General features: G+C 41.6%; 2 protein-coding genes across 2 annotated transcripts; both read right to left on the bottom strand.

Annotated features, from left to right (window-relative positions):
- Positions 1 to 1,503: 1,503 nt before the first annotated feature.
- lrrfip1b (leucine rich repeat (in FLII) interacting protein 1b) lies at positions 1,504 to 12,344 on the bottom strand. Its single transcript, XM_061067216.1, has 19 exons — positions 12,255 to 12,344; positions 11,260 to 11,346; positions 10,416 to 10,433; positions 10,147 to 10,194; positions 9,061 to 9,105; positions 8,842 to 8,892; positions 7,017 to 7,082; positions 6,861 to 6,896; positions 6,598 to 6,723; positions 6,280 to 6,450; positions 6,071 to 6,163; positions 5,824 to 5,916; positions 5,621 to 5,713; positions 5,359 to 5,491; positions 2,610 to 2,659; positions 2,308 to 2,407; positions 2,156 to 2,235; positions 1,882 to 1,984; positions 1,504 to 1,664 (listed from the first exon to the last, which is right to left on the bottom strand). Exons 1-19 carry the CDS (start codon positions 12,342 to 12,344, stop codon positions 1,552 to 1,554), a joined length of 1,596 nt encoding a protein of 531 aa, XP_060923199.1. The 3' UTR covers positions 1,504 to 1,551.
- Positions 12,345 to 15,459: 3,115 nt separating this feature from the next.
- mlpha (melanophilin a) lies at positions 15,460 to 21,263 on the bottom strand. The gene is made up of 15 exons (XM_061067167.1): positions 21,154 to 21,263; positions 20,224 to 20,445; positions 20,004 to 20,116; positions 19,875 to 19,919; positions 19,745 to 19,803; positions 19,581 to 19,670; positions 19,410 to 19,512; positions 18,884 to 19,080; positions 18,655 to 18,735; positions 18,346 to 18,570; positions 16,930 to 17,100; positions 16,322 to 16,483; positions 16,059 to 16,115; positions 15,720 to 15,765; positions 15,460 to 15,500 (listed from the first exon to the last, which is right to left on the bottom strand). Exons 1-15 carry the CDS (start codon positions 21,261 to 21,263, stop codon positions 15,460 to 15,462), a joined length of 1,722 nt encoding a protein of 573 aa, XP_060923150.1.
- Between the last annotated feature and the right edge of the window lie 523 nt (positions 21,264 to 21,786).

Genomic DNA, 21,786 nt, shown 5'->3' with positions numbered 1-21,786 from the left:
AAAACCTTGAGTAAAAAACTCTTCTTCCTCCTCTCTCCGAATTCAAAGTTCATCTTCATCATCTTCATCATAACCTGTTTCGTTCCTGGAAACACGTCACTTATTACAGTATAAACTTTTTCACTGCTCAGTTTTTTCTTAATTCAGTTTAAAAAATATTATTTCTACCTAAACTTTGTTTAATAGTTTCTGATTAAAACAATTTGACTTCATATTTTAACATGAAACATTATTTGAACTTAAATCTTCAAACTTTTAGTTGGATCCTCATCATCAGAACCAGAGAGCGAGAGACAGAATGAGATCAGAGCGAGAGGGGAGGAGACAAAGAACCCGACCAGTATTATACTGATACTACTGCTGCACTAATAATACTACTGATACTATAAGTGTCAACGAAACATGTTAATAAATTGTAAATAAAGTGAATTAGGTGTTTCATATGAAACAGATCCACCTGCTGGCACACTCTCAAACTACAACCCTGTATTTATAATAATTATCAATCATCCACTGATCAATAATTAAATATAATTTAATAAACGAATTCTTCATTTGTTAGAAGACACATTCAGTAATTATCATTTACTTATATTAATATTAATGAATGTATAAAAGTAAAGTAAGATAAAGCATTGATTTTGTGTTTAAGTGTGATGTAGTTAAAATAAAAAAATATTTTAATTGAATCAGATTTTGTCACACAATCTTTTCATCGTTAAAATAAATTGTTTTATGATTTGTCGTCACAGAAGATTTTAATCGTTTTTAATAAACAAACAGACCTTGATTTAGTTTCATTTAATTTGTTTCAACCTGAAAAATGTAAACAAACATCAGGTCGAACATGAAGCTCCGCCCACAGCGGCACTGCGTACATTCAGAATATTTCCTTCAACTTTATTTGTCTATAAACATCCGCTCCTCATTCTTCATCACCAATAATCAGTATTTTACAAGATCAATAAGGTAAGTACAGGAAAGTATTTTAATGTGTTGTTTTAACCTTTATTCCTTTTATCTGACTTTTATTGTAACTTTATTTTATGAGGTTTATTAAATGGGACAGATTTGACTCATCTGTCATCAGCTGCTCTGTGTCGGTTTCTTTATCATTTTAAGGTCTTGACCTAAATGTTAAGATTTGCAGTTTAAAGTTCAACTGCATTAAATAAAATAAATAAATAATTTTATTATTATTTTTGATGGATTTTGTGAATCACTTTGTAACAATTAGATAAAGTGCTAAACAAAGTTATTATTAATATTATTCAGATCAAACAATCCCTGTCGACTTCGTCTTCAGCAAATGTCTTGTTGTCATGGAAACATCGACAGTTTTTCTGACTGGTAAACTCCGCCCACACACGTGGGTGTGGTCTGCATTCACAGAGATTGATTCACTGATCTCCTGTGATCCCACGTCAGAAGAGTTCTCCTCAGATTTCTGTTAACTCCACCCGCCTGGTGCAGGATGTACAGGAAATGAAGCGCTGCCACAATCTTCTTGATATGAAAACATGGCACCAACAGTTCTGCCAGCAGGGGGCGTCACTGCTGGGCCAGCAGGGCGTTGCGGTTGGCCTTCATCTTCTCCAGGCGTTTGGAGAGGTGGGCGTTACTCGCCTCCAGCTCATCGACCCGGTCCAGAGCCGAGCGCAGCTGCAGGAGAAGAAGAAGAACGAAGATGAACATTCATAACACACAGGATCTCAAAGTCGAGAATCTCAGAGAAACAAACTGAGCAGCGCGACAAACTTCAAACTCAAGACGGAGAAAGTTAAAACATTAAGAAATACATCGTCTGTTTAGAAGAAAAAGAATCCGGTCTAATTGAAGATAGATTTTGAATCATAAAGATGAAAAGTAAGATACTTTCCTCTCGCTGCAGTTTCCTCTTCTCCACCTTCAGCTCGTCTTCCGTCTTCTCGGCGTTCTCCGACGCCGCCTTGCAGCGAGTCAGCTGACCCTCCAGACGGAGGATCTGAGCAGGTGAAGGAAAGAAACGTACAAATCTGTTGTGATAAAAACTTTGTGCGACTCAAACTACTGATGTTAACTTTAAAAAAGAAGGGGGGGGTAGAACTGAAACTAAAATGTTTTTTTTAGACGCAGACAAGGTGACATTTTTAAAGTTGTAAACGTGAGCCTGTACGTTTTGTTGCAGAGCGGTGACTTCCTGTTCCGTCTTCACCAGTTTGAACTTGACGTCACTTATTTGTCTGTTCGCGTCTCCTGAAAAACAAACATCCAGGAGATGAGATGATGAAGATGAAGAAGAGGAGGATGAAGAGGAAGAGGACTGACTCTGCAGGTCCAGAAGATGAGAGTCCGTCCCGTTCTCCAGGGTCTCGTCCTCCGGGTCCTTCTTCTGTCTCTGATCCAGTTGAGTCTTTAACAGTCTCACCTGCACAAACACAAAATAACATTATCTACATTATAATCATTAATTATATTTAAAAAATCTAACGATAATTAAAAAGATTGTTTTCTTAGGTCACAGATTTTAAAGCAGCTCCTATGAGTGTAGCTGTAAGATTCCTCTAGAGGGCGCTATGGTTTCAATGACTATTTTTAAAAAGTTGTTGATCTGCCATCAGACGTCTCACCTGATCCTGTAAACTCTCTCTCTCTTCAAACTCTTTCTTCAGCCGAAGTTCTGTAATAGAATAAAAACACCACATTAAAATGTCGGAAACAAAAACACGTTCGAAAACGTTGAACAAATTAATTATTAAGATTAATAAATGAATCCGGCCTTAAAAAAATTAACAGTTTACGTACAGTACCTGCAACACCTGGTGGCAGCTCCTGGTATGACATGAGCGTTATTGTGAAGAGAAGATTAAAACTTGAAAAAGTAATTTTAGATTCTATATTTAAATTAAAAAAACTAAATTAAATGACACTGTGAAGATCTGAACAAATTTACTCAAGGTCTATTTAAACCATTTTAATGAGGTGAGAGACTGAGCTTCTCTTCATCACCAACATCATCTTCATCATTATTTTCATCATCATCTTCCCGCACGTTTTCTTTGCTGCCGCAGGAAACTGTGACGTCATCACTTCCTGATTTATATAAAACTTTAATGGATTTTTAAACTTGATCTTTTTGATATCTAAACATTTTTACTGGACAAGTCGCAAATATTTTCTGCCTTCATCTAATTCACTTGATTAAAGTATTTCATGAAATAATTTTATATGCAACTCAAATTCTTATTAATAAAATAAAGTTGAGATAAATAAACAGCAATTAAAATGATTCATTAAAACACAAACAAACAAAAAAATTCAGATGAAGATTAAACTTTTTATTATTTCTGAAACTTTTACTGATGTTTAAATGTTTTAAATAACTTCACACAAAACAACAGCTTTTATTTTGGCGAATCTATAAAATCGTACAGTCAGTTTCCTGTTTTTTGTTTTTCACGCCTCTCGCCACAACAACGACTTCCACATTCTCAATAACGACCTCCGTCATTGGTCCACGTTGTTGTGTCGCTGACTCCTCATCTGCCTCCTCGCAGCTTTCCACGCCATCCGCCAACGTCTCCCCGCCTTCCATTGTCTCGTCCAAGTGGGCGGGGCTTGACTGCGGCGACCCTTCGACCTGCTGATCCTCATCGATTCTTCCTTCTCGGAAACTGCTCGTGGCGAACCCTGTGACCAGGACGCTCTTGATTTGATCCGCTGTCGTCTCGACGATGCGTCTGATCTCTGAGCTTTGATCCTTGTGACAGTTTGTCGTTCTTCTCAGTTTTACTTCCTCCGTCTGTCCGTCAGTTTCAGGCGTGACTTCTGATCTCTGAGGTGACTCAGCAGATCTGGTCTCCTCTGGTTCAGCAAAGTGAGACTCGACAAAAACAAACTCGAAGCGGCAGCCGGTCGTCAGTGCGTCGCCGTGGCGTTGATGGTCGCACGTTTCCTCCGGAGACGACGACCATGTGACCTCTGACCTGCTCTGATGTGAGACTGAAGGGAGTTTTAACGCTGATGAAGGTCGAACTTCTTCTTCTTCTTCTTCCTGTGTTGTACTCTTTAAAGATCCTGAGACCTCAGACAGGAAACTGTGATTCTGAATGACGTCTCTGATCAGACGATGAAGAGTTTGTTCTAAACGTTTCAGACCCATCGACGACGTTTCTGTTCGTTGATGTTTGTGAAGTTCACAGGAAACTTCTCTCTCTTCTTCTTCCTGAATCTTCTTTTCTGGTTTCTCCTGTGAATTCTGTCGTTCTCCACTTGTTTCTTCTTCTGCTGTTTCACACGATTTCACGTCAGTTCCAGAACGACTGAACTCCTTCTCACAGACGTTCTCTCCTCTTTCGGTTCCTTTCGAGTTCTTCAACAGACGACAAACTTGATCTGTTGCTTCAATCATCTCATTTTCAGACAAACCAACTTCATGGATCTCAGATGACGTGTTGATGAATTTGTTTTCTCTCTTGATAATCATGTTCTTTCTCTTATCTTCTCCTGAACTTTGTTCTTCACTCTTTGTTTTGACGTCTTTGTCTCGGCTCTCGACAGCAGACAAGCACGTTTGTGTGAAATCGGACATTACCTTTCCTTTGACGTGTTTTTGTTTGAGTTGAATTGCATACGTTTGTTTCCTCGTCAGATTCGACCTCTTGTTTGCAGCTCGGCGTGAAACGAGTCTCGCCTCAACGACTTGTTTGGTTGAAGTTCTGCGAACAAGTGAAACCAGCTCGTGACGTTTTTTGTTACTTTCTGGCTGAGAAGCTAATGATCGACTTCCTCCATGATCTGCTCCTCTGTGTTTGAAGGTGCGTTTGTTTTCTGTCACTAGGACACCTTGAGGTGAGGAGCGAAACTCAGGTTTAGTGTCGTGATTGTTCAAACGAGCGACTGAAGATCCTGTTTTCATTTGTTTGATTCCTTCTTTCTTTTCGTCTTCTACTCGTTTTTTCACTCCCTCGTGTGAAGTGTCACGTTTAGTTTGTTCGTCGCTCAGAAAGTTCAGCGACTGCGATCGTTTCAAAGTCTTCCAGCTCTTTCTCATGTCGTCCGGCTGGAATCTGCTGCCCTCTGCTGGACACCGCGCTCCACTGTTCCCTGAAAGATGATGAAGAAGACTGAGGACGAGTTCATGCTTTAAATTACCGAAGATGTTAAATTAAAGAGTGAAGATGTCGGGAATCAAACCGACTTCAGGAGACAGATGAAAACGATCAGACGTAAAAAACATCGGAACCTGAACAGGTCGATTGAAAATCATCAGAAGTTAAAGTGACATGATTTTATCACAGATTCATTCAAGAGTTTAATCAAGCGTTTGATTTGTTTTCATTAAATATTACTGACGACCTCCCGTTTCCTGATTCTTACCCAGCATGCTCTCTCTGCTGCCATGACTCCGGTCCTGAGCCAATAGGAAGCCGGAGTCGGTGGTGACATCAGCCTCAGTCTGTCCCGTCTCCCCATTGGACGAGAGTTCAGGCGAGACCACAACACCGTGTTTCTGTGAGAATCAATCAATCGATCAATCCACAGAACGAACATGACTTCATCCTTCACTTCTTCCTAAATGAACTGATCAATGTTCCGGTGACGATGACATCACTCAGGTGGGGGCGTGTCCTCTGAATACCTTTAGTAAACCTCGCAGCTGCGTCGCTTCGTCTCTGAGTCGATCGCGTTCAACTCGAACGATGTCGGAGATTTCTCTCTCTCTCTCTAACGCCTGAACGAGGTGAAAAAGGAAGGAAGGAAGGATGGAAGTAAAGAAGTAAACGAGGAGTTAGTGAAGGAAATAAGTGTAAATATTAGAATGTTAGAAAAGTGATGAAGTACCGCGATCTTCTTCTGTTTCCACTGCAGAACTTCCTGCAGGTCAGAAACTTCCCGACAGTAACTGTTGCTCTGCAGACGCAGCTCTGACACTTCCTGTTTACCCGGGGGGGGGGGGGTTAACACACAAATAAAGTGTGTGTGTGTGTGTGTGTGTGTGTGTGTGTGAGTGAGTGTGAGTGTGAGTGTGAGTGTGAGTGTGAGTGTGAGTGTGAGTGTGAGTGTGTGTGTGTGTGTGTGTGTTACTGACCGTCAACATTTCTTCAGTTTGTCTCAAAGTTTCTTTCATCTCTTTAAACTGGAACTGAAGGAAACTGTGAGACTGATGCTCGAGTTCCAACTCCTTCAAAACAAACACACAAACACACATTGTTAACAAAACACACACAAACAACATCAACAACCATAAAACAATAGAATTTAGTTGTTTTATTTTGAAGGTGACGTGTGACCTCTGACCTTCTTGGTGTCGCCCCCGTGGCGTCGCTCCTCCCACAGCTGCTCCTCCATGTCGCCTAGCTCCTCCCTCAGAGTCTCCACCTGATACATCAGAGACGCCTTCTCGTTGTGAAGCTGCGCGTTGGAAACCATCGCTCGGCGGTAACGCTCCTCGGCCTCCGCCAGAGAGTCCTGATGATAGATCATATTATGTTTTTTAAATAATGTTATAATCGCTTGTTGAGTTCCACAGGGATCAGTACCGGGTTAGATCGGCTCCACGGTTTGTTCATTATACAAAAATACATTATTTGAGTATTAATGGTTATTACGGAGCACCTTGATTTCTCTGATGGACGCTTCCGTCTCCACAGAGAACGATGTCTCACAGCTTCCTCTTCGAGATGAAGCTCCGCCCAGAGACGCCAGCGTGGAAGCTGACAGAGTCAAAGCCGTCCTGGAACCCTGCGAGGAAGAGGAGGAGCAACGTCTTCATCACATGAATCTTTCAACCAACTCATTCAGGTTTGAAGAGAAACACAACAAAATATTTTCTTCCATAATCCACTGATGTTTTCAATGTGATTTTGAAACCAACTAACTTTGTCCAGGAAGTCTCTGTCCGGTTTCTCCTCCACCTGTGACAACATGAATCCTGTTACCATGGAGACACTTCTGACAGACAGATTCAAACTCGGTAAACTTTATTAGAACGGACAGAGAGGACACAGACAGACAGAACTCACCACTGGACTCGCTCGAGCTGAACTCGTCCTGGATGAGGCTCGAGAGGCGGAGCCAAGTAACATGCTGTGCTCCGATGGCTGGGAGGGTTAGGAGGAAGAGGAGGGTGAGGAGGAAGAGGGGGGTGAGGAGTGTGAGGAGGAGTGTAAGGAGTGTGAGGAGGGTGAGGAAGAAGAGGAGGAAGAGGAGGAAGAGGAGGAAGAGGAGGAAGGATGAGAGAGAAGGAAGAAGAGGAGTGTGAGGAGGAAGAGGAAGAAGAGGAGGGTGAGGAGGAAGAGGAGGGTGAGGAGGAAGAGGAGGGTGAGGAGGAAGAGGAGGAAGAGTGGGGTGAGGAGGAAGAGGGGGTGAGGAGTGTGAGGAGGAAGAGTGGGGTGAGGAGGAAGAGGGGGGTGAGGAGGAAGAGGGGGTGAGGAGGAAGAGGGGGGTGAGGAGGAAGAGGGGGTGAGGAGGAAGAGTGGGGTGAGGAGGAAAGATAAGATAAGAGAGGAGGAAGAGGAGGGTGAGGATGAATAGGGGGGTGAGGAGGAAGAGGGGGATGAGGAGGAAGTAGGGAATGAGGAGGAAGAGGGGGTGAGGAGGAAGAGGAGGGTGAGGAGGAATAGGGGGGTGAGGAAGAAGAGGAGTGTGAGGAGGAAGAGGGGGATGAGGAGGAAGAGGAGGGTGAGGAGGAAGATGAGGAAGAGGAGGAAGAGGGGGATGAGGAGGAAGAGGAGGGTGAGGAGGAAGAGGGGGTGAGGAGGAAGAGGGGGGTGAGGAAGAAGAGGGGGGTGAGGAAGAAGAGGAGTGTGAGGAGGAAGAAGAGTGTGAGGAGGAAGAGGGGGATGAGGAGGAAGAGGAGGGTGAGGAGGAAGAGGAGGAATAGGGGGGTGAGGAAGAAGAGGAGTGTGAGGAGGAAGAGGGGGATGAGGAGGAAGAGGAGGGTGAGGAGGAAGAGGAGGAAGAGGAGGAAGAGGGGGATGAGGAGGAAGAGGAGGGTGAGGAGGAAGAGGGGGTGAGGAGGAAGAGGAGGGTGAGGAGGAAGAGGGGGGTGAGGAAGAAGAGGGGGGTGAGGAGTGTGAGGAGGAAGAGGGGGTGAGGAAGAAGAGGAGTGTGAGGAGGAAGAAGAGTGTGAGGAGGAAGAGGGGGGTGAGGAAGAAGAGGGGGGTGAGGAGTGTGAGGAGGAAGAGGGGATGAGGAGGAAGAGGAGGGTGAGGAGGAAGAGGAGGGTGAGGAGGAAGAGGGGGGTGAGGAAGAAGAGGGGGGTGAGGAGGAAAGATTAATGAATTAAAGTTTAAACCATAACTTGGATCAAGAAACAATCAAACAGCTGAATCTTTGATGTCATCATTTTTTTCAGGAATTATAAAAAATAATATGAATCATAAAAAATATTATTACATGATGTTCATGCTTTAGATTGTTATGTTTTTTTCTCGTCTTTGATATTTTCATTAACAGTTATTGATAATTGATCAGATTCAGTCTGATGATTGTGTCTTTGACCTTTAACCTGTTTTATTTCTTGCAGCTTCAACAGTTTTACATTATCTATATTATCTATTTTATTTCATATTTTGTGCATTTATATTTAATCAATATTTTTTTTGAACGTTTTCACATCACAAAAAACATCATGTGAATCTGAACAAAATCCAAACCTTAATATTTTGATATTTCATATTTTTGGTATATTGTTGTGTATATTTTCTATAAAGTATAATCATTTTTATATTGGACATTTTTCTTTACAGACCGGAAGTGGATTTGTGCGTATATTTCTTCATATGGTTCAGGTGATTTTGTTGTTTTGTGTTGACGTGTTCTGTGTTTGTTGCTGTCGTTCAGGATCATGTGACTCACTCGACAACTTCCTCGGCTGCCGACGGACATTTTCTCCTCATCGTCCGACACCTGAAACACAAACATCGCACACTGTCAACGTGCGACTGACCACGCCCCACTGTGATGTCACTGTGATGTCACGGACCAGGTTTCATCAGGTAACAGAAAGACAGGGGAGAGAGAGAGGAGGAAGAAGAGGAGGATGAAGAAGAAGAAGAAGAAGAGACAGGTACAGACCGAAGGGTTTCTCCGAGAGAGACGAGAGTAACGTTCACTTTCCTCCTGAAAAAACAGTGAGAAGAAAAACGAGAAGTCAGAGGAGGAGTCGGAGGAGGAGTCGGAGGAGGAGTCGGAGGAGGAGGAGGAGGAGGAGGACGAGGAGGAGGAGGACGAGGACGAGGAGGACGAGGAGGAGGAGGACGAGGACGAGGAGGACGAGGACGAGGAGGAGGAGGTGGAGGAGGAGAAGGAGGAGGAGGAGGAGGAGGAGGAGGAGGGAGAACATACAGGTAGTTTTCTCACACATAACTTTCAACAAATAATACAAACCATGGAGTCTGATAAACATTCATATAAACAATATTAAAACTGTAAGAAACATAATAAAATATAAAATCATGAAACAAACCCAACTAATGAAATTCTAAATAGAAAAGAAAAGAAACCGAAAGAAACCAATGGATCAGATGTAAAATAAATGTAGTGAGTGATAAACGTGTGATAAATAAAGTGATAAAATGTGTAAGACGAGGATTAAACAGGCTGTTAATCTGTCTGCACGTGAACAACAATAACAACAACAACAACAACAACAACAAGCTGCCGTCACCGCTCATGAAAACAAATGAATCCTCACATCTGAGCTTTATTTACTGTTAAAGGTTCTAATGTTAGAAACTGATTATAAAATAATCAACAAATTGTTCTTTTCTTTACCGAAGAAGGTTTTCATACTTTATATTAAAATACTTTATATATAAATACTCTGTATTTAAATAATAATGAATACTCTAACCCTCTCTAGCCCAGACTGGACGAACTAAACCTTTTGAGTTTCTATGACAACTGAAGCTGCCTTTCAGGGGGGGGGGTTCAGCTGCAACATGAGACTTTACCACTAGATGTCACTACATTCTACACACTGACCCTTTAAGAACGATGAAACTAATTGTGATTTATGATTATGAGCGATTTTTTTATGATTTTTCATTGGTTACATGTTACTTATTATTAGTTACATTATTACTTTATAGTATTAATTAGTTACATATTACTTATTGTAACGGAGTCAAGGTTTTCATGAATCATGTGACGTGTTCATACCATCCACTGTTCAATGTGACCCCACTTATTATCCAGACCATAATACTTCTGCAGGGAGAGGGGGAGAGGGGGGGGGGGGGGGAAAACAGGAAACTTTTAAGTGACGGAAGGAGAAGAAAACTTCAACAAGTGTGTTTGTTTTAACGAGGCTGCAGGACTTGGCGGGTGGAGCTTACCTCACCAGGCTCAGTGTGTAAGCCCCACCCGCCTCCAGCTTCACAGGTCAGTAAAACAAAGTGCTCACAGTGAGGGAGGAGTTAGTTTGTTACCTTGTGACTGTGGAAGAGCTACAGGTCGAACGACAGGAGAGAGAGAGGTCAGAGGAGGAGACAGGAGGGGCGTGTTAATAAAGATGGACGCTACGTTCATCGTCACAGCAACAACACCGGTCAATATCAAATCAATAACAGATTATCATATCTATGAATCTGTCAACTGAGGGTAACACACTCATAATACACACACACTGAAAACACATTACACACATGTTACACACATAACATATGTGATGAACCGTTTCCCCAAAATCACTTTTAATAACGTATAATTTAACAAACACGAGACATGTACTTGATTTGTTGAATGATGTCGCACATAAACATGAAATAGAAGATTATTGTTAATAAATCCTTATTTTTTACAGTGTAAGTGATACAAGTATTTTCTTGTGTTTTAACTTAATGTTTTTAACAGAAGTTAAAATTAAAAACAAATTCAGAGAAGGTTTTTCAATATAACAAATTGAATGTTTACAGTTCAAATATAACCTTTCATTAAAAATGTGATTTCTACTTTATTTAAAACCGCCTGTTGTTAAATGTCATAAATTGAGTTTAAATAAAGTTACTCACCCGACTGAACTCCGACATGAGTGAGTGACGAGCTGCAGCCTGAGCTCTGTTTCTGACCTTTGACCCTGAACCCTCCCCCTCCACTGTCCGGACTTAATTTAATCATCATCACGTGACCACACACACACACACACACACACACGTCTGATACAACCTCATATTAATGCCTTGATATTATTATTGCTGTTGTTGCCAATATGCTGCTGATCAGGGCGTGTTGTTATGACAACAGATTCACATTTCAGAATAAAAGTCTCCTGACCTCCTTCTGCTGTCGCTCCAGCTCCTTCATCCTGATTTCTCGGGCCTCAGCTCTCGCCGCTCGCTTCGCCGCCAGCCGCGCCTCCGCCTGATTAACACACACACATCAGCACCAATAATCAATAATCCATAATCATCACACTTCAGTTCCTCAGATTTAAAGATGCAATTCACACACAAGTCTCAATATTCAGATCAGATCCTTGAATTATTATTTCATCACATCCTGTTTGTCACTTCAGAATAAATCACCTGCATCATCAGTGACAACAGAGGAGACCCCCCCCACACACACACACACACACACACACACATTCCAGTGTCAGTATGTAGGTCGAAACACAAACACACAATGTTCGTCTCGTTAACAACGATTTTACACACAAAAACCTTCTATTCAAAACATTAATACTTCAATACAGGAAAAAATATATCAACAGAAAATTTAAAAAATAGCCTTTAACAACAGAACTATAAAAAGAAAGCAAACTAAACAATATGTCTTATCTATAATAATAATATTATTATTATTATTATTACTGTTATTGATGTTGCTTTGTTACGAAATGACAATTTATTTGGTATAATTTTCTCTCTTGAATCTAAATCTCAAATGTATTTTTTGAAGTTTTAATAACAGGGAGTGGTAACTAGTTAATAATGTGGTAACTAGTTAATAATGTGGTAACTTCGTTAGTTATTCAGTAAGAACTGATGAGCAGTAAACCCGGAGAATATGAATCATTAAAGAAGTCGTTAGATTTACGGATCTGAATAAATGATAAAAGTGTTGGATCACAGCAGCGTCTGTTTGGATCCTCAAAACTTTATGGACCAGAACACACGTGTGATGATGAAACTGTCTGTGACGTCACAGAATGAAGCTTCGGTTCATCCTGCAGGGACCACGAGCAGCTAGCGCCCTCTAGTGACCGGGGGGGGGCTGGATGAGCATCACTGATCTCAACACAACCCGGATCCCTGATGAGGACTCACCTCTCGTGCGATCCGGTTCAGAGTCTCGTCCTCGGCCGTCTTCTTGTCCCGGTTCGGGATCCTCTTCCTGCCGGGACCCTGAGTCCCCATCATGTCCCCTGAACCGCGGAGGGGACTCGTTCAGATGCTGCGGACGCTTCCGGTCCGGACCTCAGCTCCCGCGGTCCCCAGACAGGATCCCGAACCGGGACTTGAACCCCGGGACTCAAGCCCCGGGTCCTTGAGGTGAATCTGAGAACCCGGGTCTCTCTGGCCTCGGAGGTTAAACCGGGACAAGGGACCGGGACCGCGGACCGGGTCTGCGGAGCCGGGTCTGCGGTTGTTTGTTAGCCGCTAACGTTAGCTCTCCGGTTAGCTCTCCGGCTACTAACGTTAGCTCGGTACCGGAGAACCGGGAGGGAAACCCCGAGCGTCGGGACAGTCACAGGAGTCCGGTCCTCACAGCGCCGGTAAAACCCGCCGCTTCCGCCGGGAACCTCCGTTAGACCGAGTCAGAGGAACAGGGAGACTCGTCCTCCGGGACCGGGAGCTGGACCGGGACCGGGACCGGGGACATCCCGACACTCATCACGAGAGACCGGACCAGGCTTTTATTGTGAAGGGGCGGAGGTCCACATGTTTACATACTGACAGGATGTCCAGTTTTTCACAGTAAAAGAAAGAACATTCAAAATATTATTTTGAGTTAAAACACTTTGTTAAAAAGTCAATTTCAGGTATTTATGTTGCTGATATTATTAATACGTTTAAATGACAATGTAACTAATAATCACAATATAAAATAAATATTAATTATATCCATACATTTATTCATTATTAAAAATATATATTGATATGTATACATATTTCATACGTTGTGTTCACAATAAATGTAAATATAGTTGAATAATTATACAAATCCTATAGACAGTAATAATATATTACACAATAATAAATACTTTAAAATATAAAAGTCTATTAACTAATATCCATTATAAAAGAGCCATGTAAACTAATTCCCTCTTGAATTATTATTGGGGAGGGACCCTTTGTGCTCTCGGCCAATCAGAAAGGTGCATTAACTCTGGTCAGCTCCTGATTGGAGGAAGTGTGTCCACTGCTGTGACCTTTAATTAATGCAGATAAAGTTTTATACAATAAAGGAAAATATTCCTGTCAATCATCAAACACTGTTCAAGCATCAAAAATGGGAAAAACACATTAACTGTTTTATTTCGAAGGCGGGTACTTGTTTCCAGTCCCTGTTATACTTTAGTTCAAATTGTTTATGAGTTTTATTGTTTAATTTGAGTTATATTTTATAAATCCAGTTTCCTAAGATTCAAATGATATACAATGTTAAGTTTTTATTATAAAATTAACAGATTAACATTTTTATCGGTTTTAAAAATTGTTATTTAGTTTCTTATATTCAGGTAAAAAAAACACATTGTATCTATTTACAAATAAAATCTGTAAACGTGTGTGAAATAAGTGATCAATAAAGGATCAATACATCAGTGAGTTTCATAGTTTATTGATCAGAACATTGAGGTCAACAATCTGAAATCAATAAGTGAGAAACTAAACGTTTAATGTTCTTATACTGAGCAATAAAATCCAATCAGCTGGCGATGGATCAGTGATTTATTCAACAAATGGAAACGAGAGGAAACCGTTATTAATTAGTTTTTACTCACATTGATTTGACATCATTCAATAAATTCTACTTCTCGACTTTTTCACATACAGATTTATTATCAATGATTTATTTAAGCTATTTAAGTAAAGTAAAAACTTAAAACATTTTTCACCAGCTGATTAATCTGTGAATGCATTTTGATTTTATTTATATGGTTTTAACATCTATTATCTTATTTTATTAACTCAATATATATTTTCAGGCCTGTGAAAGAATAAATGATGAATTCATTCTTTAAAACATTTTTATTTTTTTATATTTATTTGTCTATATCACTACATTTTTAATTTCATATATGTGAATAATAACGTAACAAATGTTTGACTCTGTAGTTTTAAGGACGTGGGTTTGTATCTTATTATTTTATTTTGTATAAGTAATCAAACATATATTTAACTGCATAAAATTAATATATAAACTTAAATGTGTCCGTTTGTTTGTTAGTTTGAGGATAAAATAATATTGAAACATAACATTTTGACTTTTGTAATTGTTATACATTTTTGAAACGTTATATTCTGTTTAGACTTGATGAAGCTCCGCCCTCTCAGATGAGTGACAGCTCCAGAAGAGATGTTTACATTTTAAAAGACCCAGTGGGTCACAGCAGTCTGCTTGACCTTCTGCTTGACCTTTACACTGTAAAACAAAACGTCTGTTTCAGCTCGTTCTCTTATTAGTGCTCTTTAGTTTCTCAGGTTCCCTGGTTCTTGGGTTCTCTTGTTTTAGGGTGTTTAGGTTTTAAGGTTCTCAGGTTCTTGTGTTCTCAGGTTCTTGTATTCTCAGGTTCTTGTGTTCTCAGGTTCTTGTGTTCTCTGGTTCTTGTATTCTCAGGTTCTTGTGTTCTCAGGTTCTTGTGTTCTCTGGTTCTTGTATTCTCAGGTTTTTGTGTTCTCTGGTTCTTGTGTTCTCTGGTTCTTGTGTTCTCTGGTTCTTGTGTTCTCTGGTTCTTGTGTTCTCAGGTTCTTGTGTTCTCTGGTTCTTGTGTTCTCAGGTTCTTGTGTTCTCTGGTTCTTGTGTTCTCTGGTTCTTGTGTTCTCAGGTTCTTGTGTTCCCTGGTTCTTGTGTTCTCTGGTTATTGGGTTCTCAGGTTCTTGTGTTCTCTGGTTCTTGTGTTCTCTGGTTCTTGTGTTCTCTGGTTCTTGTGTTCTCTGGTTCTTGTGTTCTCAGGTTCTTGTGTTTTCAGGTTCTTGTGTTCTCTGGTTCTTGTGTTCTCTGGTTCTTGTGTTCTCTGGTTCTTGTGTTCTCAGGTTCTTGTGTTCCCTGGTTCTTTTGTTCTCTGGTTATTGGGTTCTCAGGTTCTTGTGTTCTCTGGTTCTTGTGTTCTCTGGTTCTTGTGTTCTCTGGTTCTTGTGTTCTCAGGTTCTTGTGTTTTCAGGTTCTTGTGTTCTCTGGTTCTTGTGTTCTCTGGTTCTTGTGTTCTCTGGTTCTTGTGTTCTCTGGTTCTTGTGTTCTCTGGTTCTTGGGTTCTCTGGTTCTTGGGTTCTCTGGTTCTTGGGTTCTCAGGTTCTTGGGTTCTCAGGTTCAGTAGACGTTGTTGGATCTCCACTGTGCTCCGTTAGTTTCTGTCAGAAAAAAGAAAGGTTTTGAAAACGTTGAAGTTTTATGCGTTAATATTTTTCTTGTAGATTTAATGAATGTTGCTGAAGTTTCAACATAGAACAGAAAGTTTACTAACAGAACTTTGCTCAGAACATTTCATATCAAGTAATTTTGTCATCATAAAACCAGCTGTGAACTTATTTTAATCAATAATCATTTAACTGAACCAAAGGATTTCTTACTGGACAGATCCTGAGTGGATCTTTTCCTCTGATGAGATCCTGGAGTCTGTAAAAATATTGAACATTTCAATTATTGAAAAAAATATCCATCATTAATTTAAATTATTACACAAAAAAAATGAATTTATGAAAAATATGTATTATAAATTCAGCACTTATTCTAATTATGATTCAAGATAATTAACCCTAACCCTAAATCTCATGAGGGTCGACGTTTTCATAATTCCAAGTTAAAACCTCATAGTTATATATCAATATTGTTACATTTTCTTTGTATCAATAAAAAGAAAGGAAAGTTATCTTCTGTTAGTAATAAAAAAATTAATATAAATATCGTACCTTCTTCTTGGAACCTGCGGCGCTCAGAGCCGCGATTTTACTCTCGATATCAGAAACCTGACATAAATAAACAATCAAAACAATACAATAAGAATATATATTAATAGTTATAAGATTAAGTTTCATTTAGAAGCATGTACACTGTAAAATGATATATATAATATAAATGAGTACTTTCAGATTCTTATTCATATATAAACCCTGATAATGATCATAATGATATGTATGATTGTTGTGCCGCTGCAGGTGTGACTCGGACGCACCTCGCTCTCGGCGCCCTGGACTCTGGCGGCCGTGAGCGCCACCACGTCCTCCAGCTCCGACAGCTCCGAGTCCGTCGTCCCTCCAAAATGATCTTTGGCGCTCTGCTCCAGTTTCCGAAGTTTTGTCTCCAGCTCGTACGACTGACCCGCGGTGATGTACACCTGCTCAGGTAAGAGGAGAAACACTCCTGAGTCACCAGAGGGGGCGCTAACATGTTAACACACCTGTGATAATGATGGGGACGGGACTGAGAATCGTTTTACAACATACTGATGTACAAACTGTTTCAATTCCAGAAAACCACACGTAGTTGTCACATAATCATATGAAACATTCCTTATTATTAGTGTTATACTATTATAACTATATACTATTTTTATAATAATAAATAGACCCAAATATTCTCAGTGTACTCATGAATGTTCAGTATGTTGTGACAGATACTCGGATGTGTTGTTTGATCGACGGACACACAGCAGCCAGGACATTGAAGCCAAACACACGTAGTTGTCATGCATCAGACGAGGCAGGGGGCGGGGCTTAGTTTGACCTTCAGACAGAGACGTTAGGGGGAAAACGAGGCGTGCAGTTCATGTTTGAATCTTACATTTTCCTCAAGTTCCCTGAAAGCATCATCTGCTTGCTTTACATCAGTCCCTACTAAGTGGGATCTGTCGCTCGGCTCTGAGAGGCCGTACTCGACCATTGCGTTTTCTGTGGCATTAATGGTTCTCAGGACCTCAGTGGTGAGGTCACAGAGGGCGGCGGCAGTTGATCTCTGAAAGCCATGTAGAGGGACAGATGTTATCAGCTAGAAAACAACATCGGATCCCCAAGCAGCCGCTGGCCTGAACCACTATCGTTTACTCCGGCTCATTTCGCTTGGTGCTCGTCCGGGGGCGTGTCTGCTTCACACGCCCACATTCACCGTTAAGTGGCAGGAAGCAGCTTGTTAGTGGAGGAGTCATGCAGCGGTTAACCCGAACTTACCCAGTAACCAACCAACACACTAACTAACCCCCATGACATGACAATGAAGAAGTCACATCTGAAACTAACTTCCTAACTAGCTAACCAACCCCAGCTAACACACTCACAAAGTAACAGACACTCACTTGCCTACTAACTAACTAACTAACTAACTAACTAACTAACTAACTAACTAACTAACTAACTAACTAACTAACTAACTAACTAACTAACCAACCCCAGCTAACACACTCACAAACTAACGGACACTCACTTGCCTACTAACTAACTAACTTACTAACTAGCTAACCAACCCCAGCTAACAAACTAACTAACTAACGGACACTCACTTGCCTACTAACTAACTAACTAACTAACATTAACAAACCGTAGCTAGCTAACTAACTAACTAACTGACTAACTGACTAACTGACTAACTGACTAACTGACTAACTGACTAACTAACTGACTAACTGACTAACTAACGGACACTCACTTGCCTACTAACTAACTAACTAACTAACATTAACAAACCGTAGCTAGCTAACTAACTAACTAACTGACTAACTGACTAACTGACTAACTGACTAACTGACTAACTGACTAACTAACTGACTAACTGACTAACTAACGGACACTCACTTGCCTACTAACTAACTAACTAACTAACTCACTAACTCACTAACTCACTGACTAACTGACTAACTAACGGACACTCACTTGCCTACTAACTAACTAACTAACTAACTAACTAACTAACTAACTCACTAACTCACTGACTCACTGACTGACTGACTGACTGACTAACATTAACGAACCGTAGCTAACTAACTCACCCTAACTTACATGAACTATCTAACCTTAACTAACTAAATATGGCTAAAGTTTATAAATATAGCAATTTGAATATTGTGAATATAATCTATACATAAAGATGTAGTTATACAAAACTTCATAATAAGCAGGGAAGAAATAAAGACCTTGTAGCTTCGGAGTGAATGTTATTTTGTGTCAAACAGGAAACTGCTGTCGTGACCTCTGACCTCTGACCTACCTTCTGAGCCTCGGTCGGGACCTCGTCACTGGACGAGCTCAGTTCTTTGACCTTCAGGGAACCCAAGGTCACGGCAGCTCCGCGGGCGCCGGCTGCACCTTTACCCAGAGGGAGGGGCTTCTTCTCGTCGTCCGAGGACACGCCCTTATCGCTCAGGTTTCCCGCCAACTCGCTCAACTTCCTGCGCAGCTTCTCCTCCTCGTTGTGAGCGGACGCAGTGGGCGCCTGACGGAGACAAATGGAGACGTGATGTAAAGATTAGATTTTAATTTGATGATATTTATGAATCGGTGTTGAAGCCGACGTCACCTCGTCGCCGGGCGCCATCTTCTCCTCCAGACGACTCAGCAGACTCTCGATGGCCGACATGCGTTTGCTCAGCTCGTTTATCTGCGGAAGAGAAGAGGAAGAGACAAACTGTCAAGTTTCTACTCATCACAAACAAACTGTTTCCCTGGCAACAGAAACACATTTTCAGTTTTCACTGTGAGAAGTTTTTATTTTGACGTTAGTATTCGACTTGGTCGTTTGTTCTTACGGGCGGAGCTTGTCCCGGGATCTCCTGAGGCGACGCTCGACTGTTCTTGCGGCGGTGGGGGGGCTGCTGGTACATGGGGGGGGCGTACCTCGGGTACTCATCCTCATCGGAGGTATCAACGTACTGTTGCCTAGCAACCGACGAGCTGATCTTAGACAGAGAACGAGTCCGAACCATCCTGCTCTCCGCATGGTCCTCTGATCACACACAGCAAACATATACAGGTGAATATCCATGTATACAAAATACATAAAACAGATGTATTATTTTATTCTTATAAGTTATTATTATAAAGATTAACACAAAGATTAAAATGTGACATTTAATGAAAAATTCTATTAAAATTATACCTATTATATCACCAATACTTCATACATCTTATTGTGATTATTAATAATAATAATCGTGATGTAATACTTGCTCTTTATTTTGTGTACTCTGTATAAGACATAATTAATTTGTAGTACTGTCTTGTTCTCTGTAGTACTGCAGTAGTGTATTACTGTTTACACTGTGAAGTACTGACCAGGCCTCATGGCGTACCGATCCAGACTCTTCCTGCGGTTGCCACGGTGATTGTACGTGTCATAGTCAGCGTCATTCCTGTAAAATCGATCTTCCTGCATCTGCTGAGGAAATGAGTCATGTGATCAAAACAGGAAGTGTCACGAGGTGTGTGTCCAGATGTGTGACAGACCTGCACAGATGTTCGTCGTGAATGAGGAAAATATTCCTCGGAGTCAAAGTCGAGCGGATGAACCGACAGCAGACGTTTACTCTTCCTCATCTGGCGATAAAAACGAGAAGTTAAATCTGCGTCGTCTCGTCCAGATGACGTTCTTTATATTTTGACATTGTTACCACTTTGTAGCGCTGAGCCTCGGACTCGCCGTGGTCGTCCTCGTTAACGTTGCACATGTCTGCAGAGACGGAGACAGAATCTTCAGGACTGAGACAAATCACACAATCAGCTGTTTTATCGTGAACTCACAGTTACGGACGTCAGGCATACTCTGCGTGTCATCATCACGACCACCTGAGGAGACGCACACGGGTCAGACACCGTGGACAAGTGAGACGGGTGAATGATAGACAGGTGGGGGCGGGATCAACGACTCACCGTCCCCGTTCAGCCTCTTGTACAACGACCTCATGACCTTGGCGCTGCCGAAGCGTTTGAATCGGTTCCTGACGTTGTCATGGTACCAGCCCACAGTGCCGATCTTCAACACCCTGTAATACACCAGACCATGTGGGTGGAGTCTGACCTGGTCGTGTGGGTGGGGTCTGACCTGGTCGTGTGGGTGGGGTCTAACTAGACAGTGTGGGTGGAGTCTCACCTGGTCATGCGGCAGTTGTCACACACCCAGCCGTGCTCCTTCTTGTTGTAGCGGCTGCAGGATTTGCACGTGAACATGTTGCAGTCGAGACACTGACGCTTGCTGTTCACCAGGAACTTGAACGGCTGGAGGCAGCGGATGCACATGGCGTCCGACAGCGGACTCTGAGAACCCAGCAGCTCGCGCTTCGTGTCCTCCTTCTCAATCTGAGTCTTCAAGTCGCTGCAAAACAAGCAAACCATCAATAACCGGATCAACAACGGAATCGATTATGTAAAATTAATTAGGTTTAAATCTAAATTAAGTTTCCTGAGTTTTACAGACAAACCTCAGAGGAGGGGGGCGGGGTTTAATCTGATAGGGGCGGGGTTAAATCTGATCGGGCGGGCCGTGGTCGCATGATTTTGGGATACAAACGTGTGACGCCGGTGAATCAGTGAATGACATTAAAATAAAAAACGTCAGACTCTGACATCATCAGTGTCAATGTGGTTGCCATGGCGATGTTACAGAGAGACTGTGTGTGCGTGTGTGTGTGTCTGTGTGTGTCTGTGTGTGTGTCTGTGTGTGTGTCTGTGTGTGTGTGTGTGTGTGTGTGTGTGTGTCTGTGTGTGTGTGTGTCTGTGTGTGTGTGTGTGTGTGTCTGTGTCTGTGTCTGTGTCTGTGTGTGTGTGTGTGTGTGTGTGTCTGTGTGTGTGTGTCTGTGTGTGTCTGTGTGTGTCTGTGTGTGTGTCTGTGTCTGTGTCTGCCTGCCCCCGGGGCTGATGGGAGCTGGAGTCCTCAGTGGAAACAGAGGAGTCTTTGTGAGCTTCCTGTTCTCTCGGCTCCGTGTGACTGAGCCGTGATCGACTGAACAACATCGTCTTTCACTCCGAGCTCCACCGGAGCAAATCAGCTCTGATCGATAATCTGATCGACTCGGGAACTTACCCCAGTCGGTCCTCCTCTTTTTTCCGAAGGTTAAAATCTCGTTGAATCACCTCCCAGACGTGTTTTGCTTCTTCGTCCGACAGACGAGAAAGATCCAGTTTTCGCTCCATGATGCTGAAATGATGAAAAACTGAGCAAGTCACTCAGGATCAATATCAGCTGATCACCATGACAACACTGTTAATTATAACATGATTAATAATGATGGAGTTCCACAGGGTTCCACGGTCGGTCCCTTATAGTTCATTTAAGATGAAGATAAATTAAGAGAAAAACATTTAAAAAACAAGGTGGTAGAATAAATGAATTTATAAGTTTGTAGTAACAAAGAAAAAAAGTTTAATACCTGTGAAGAAAAAGGCAAGAAATTATATTATGTTAGTATGATGTCACAAAGATGATGTCACAACATCCAGCAGCTGACGGACAGATTAGGTCACTATCAAGTGCATTGTTGGAAATATTGGACAAAACGTTTTTAACGACGACAGAAACTTTATAAGAGAGAAACTGAAATGCTGCTGAAAAATAAACAGCTCTGTTTTTTTCGAAAAAGTGAGATTTACTGAAGTGAAGTTTTAAATTGAAACAACCAGTTTAACTTTTATGGAAATCTGTTAAATTAAAACACTT

This window comes from Limanda limanda, chromosome 23 (assembly GCF_963576545.1).
Source record: "Limanda limanda chromosome 23, fLimLim1.1, whole genome shotgun sequence".
Classification (NCBI taxonomy): Eukaryota; Metazoa; Chordata; class Actinopteri; order Pleuronectiformes; family Pleuronectidae; genus Limanda; species Limanda limanda.
This window is presented reverse-complemented; position numbering and strand designations above follow the sequence as displayed.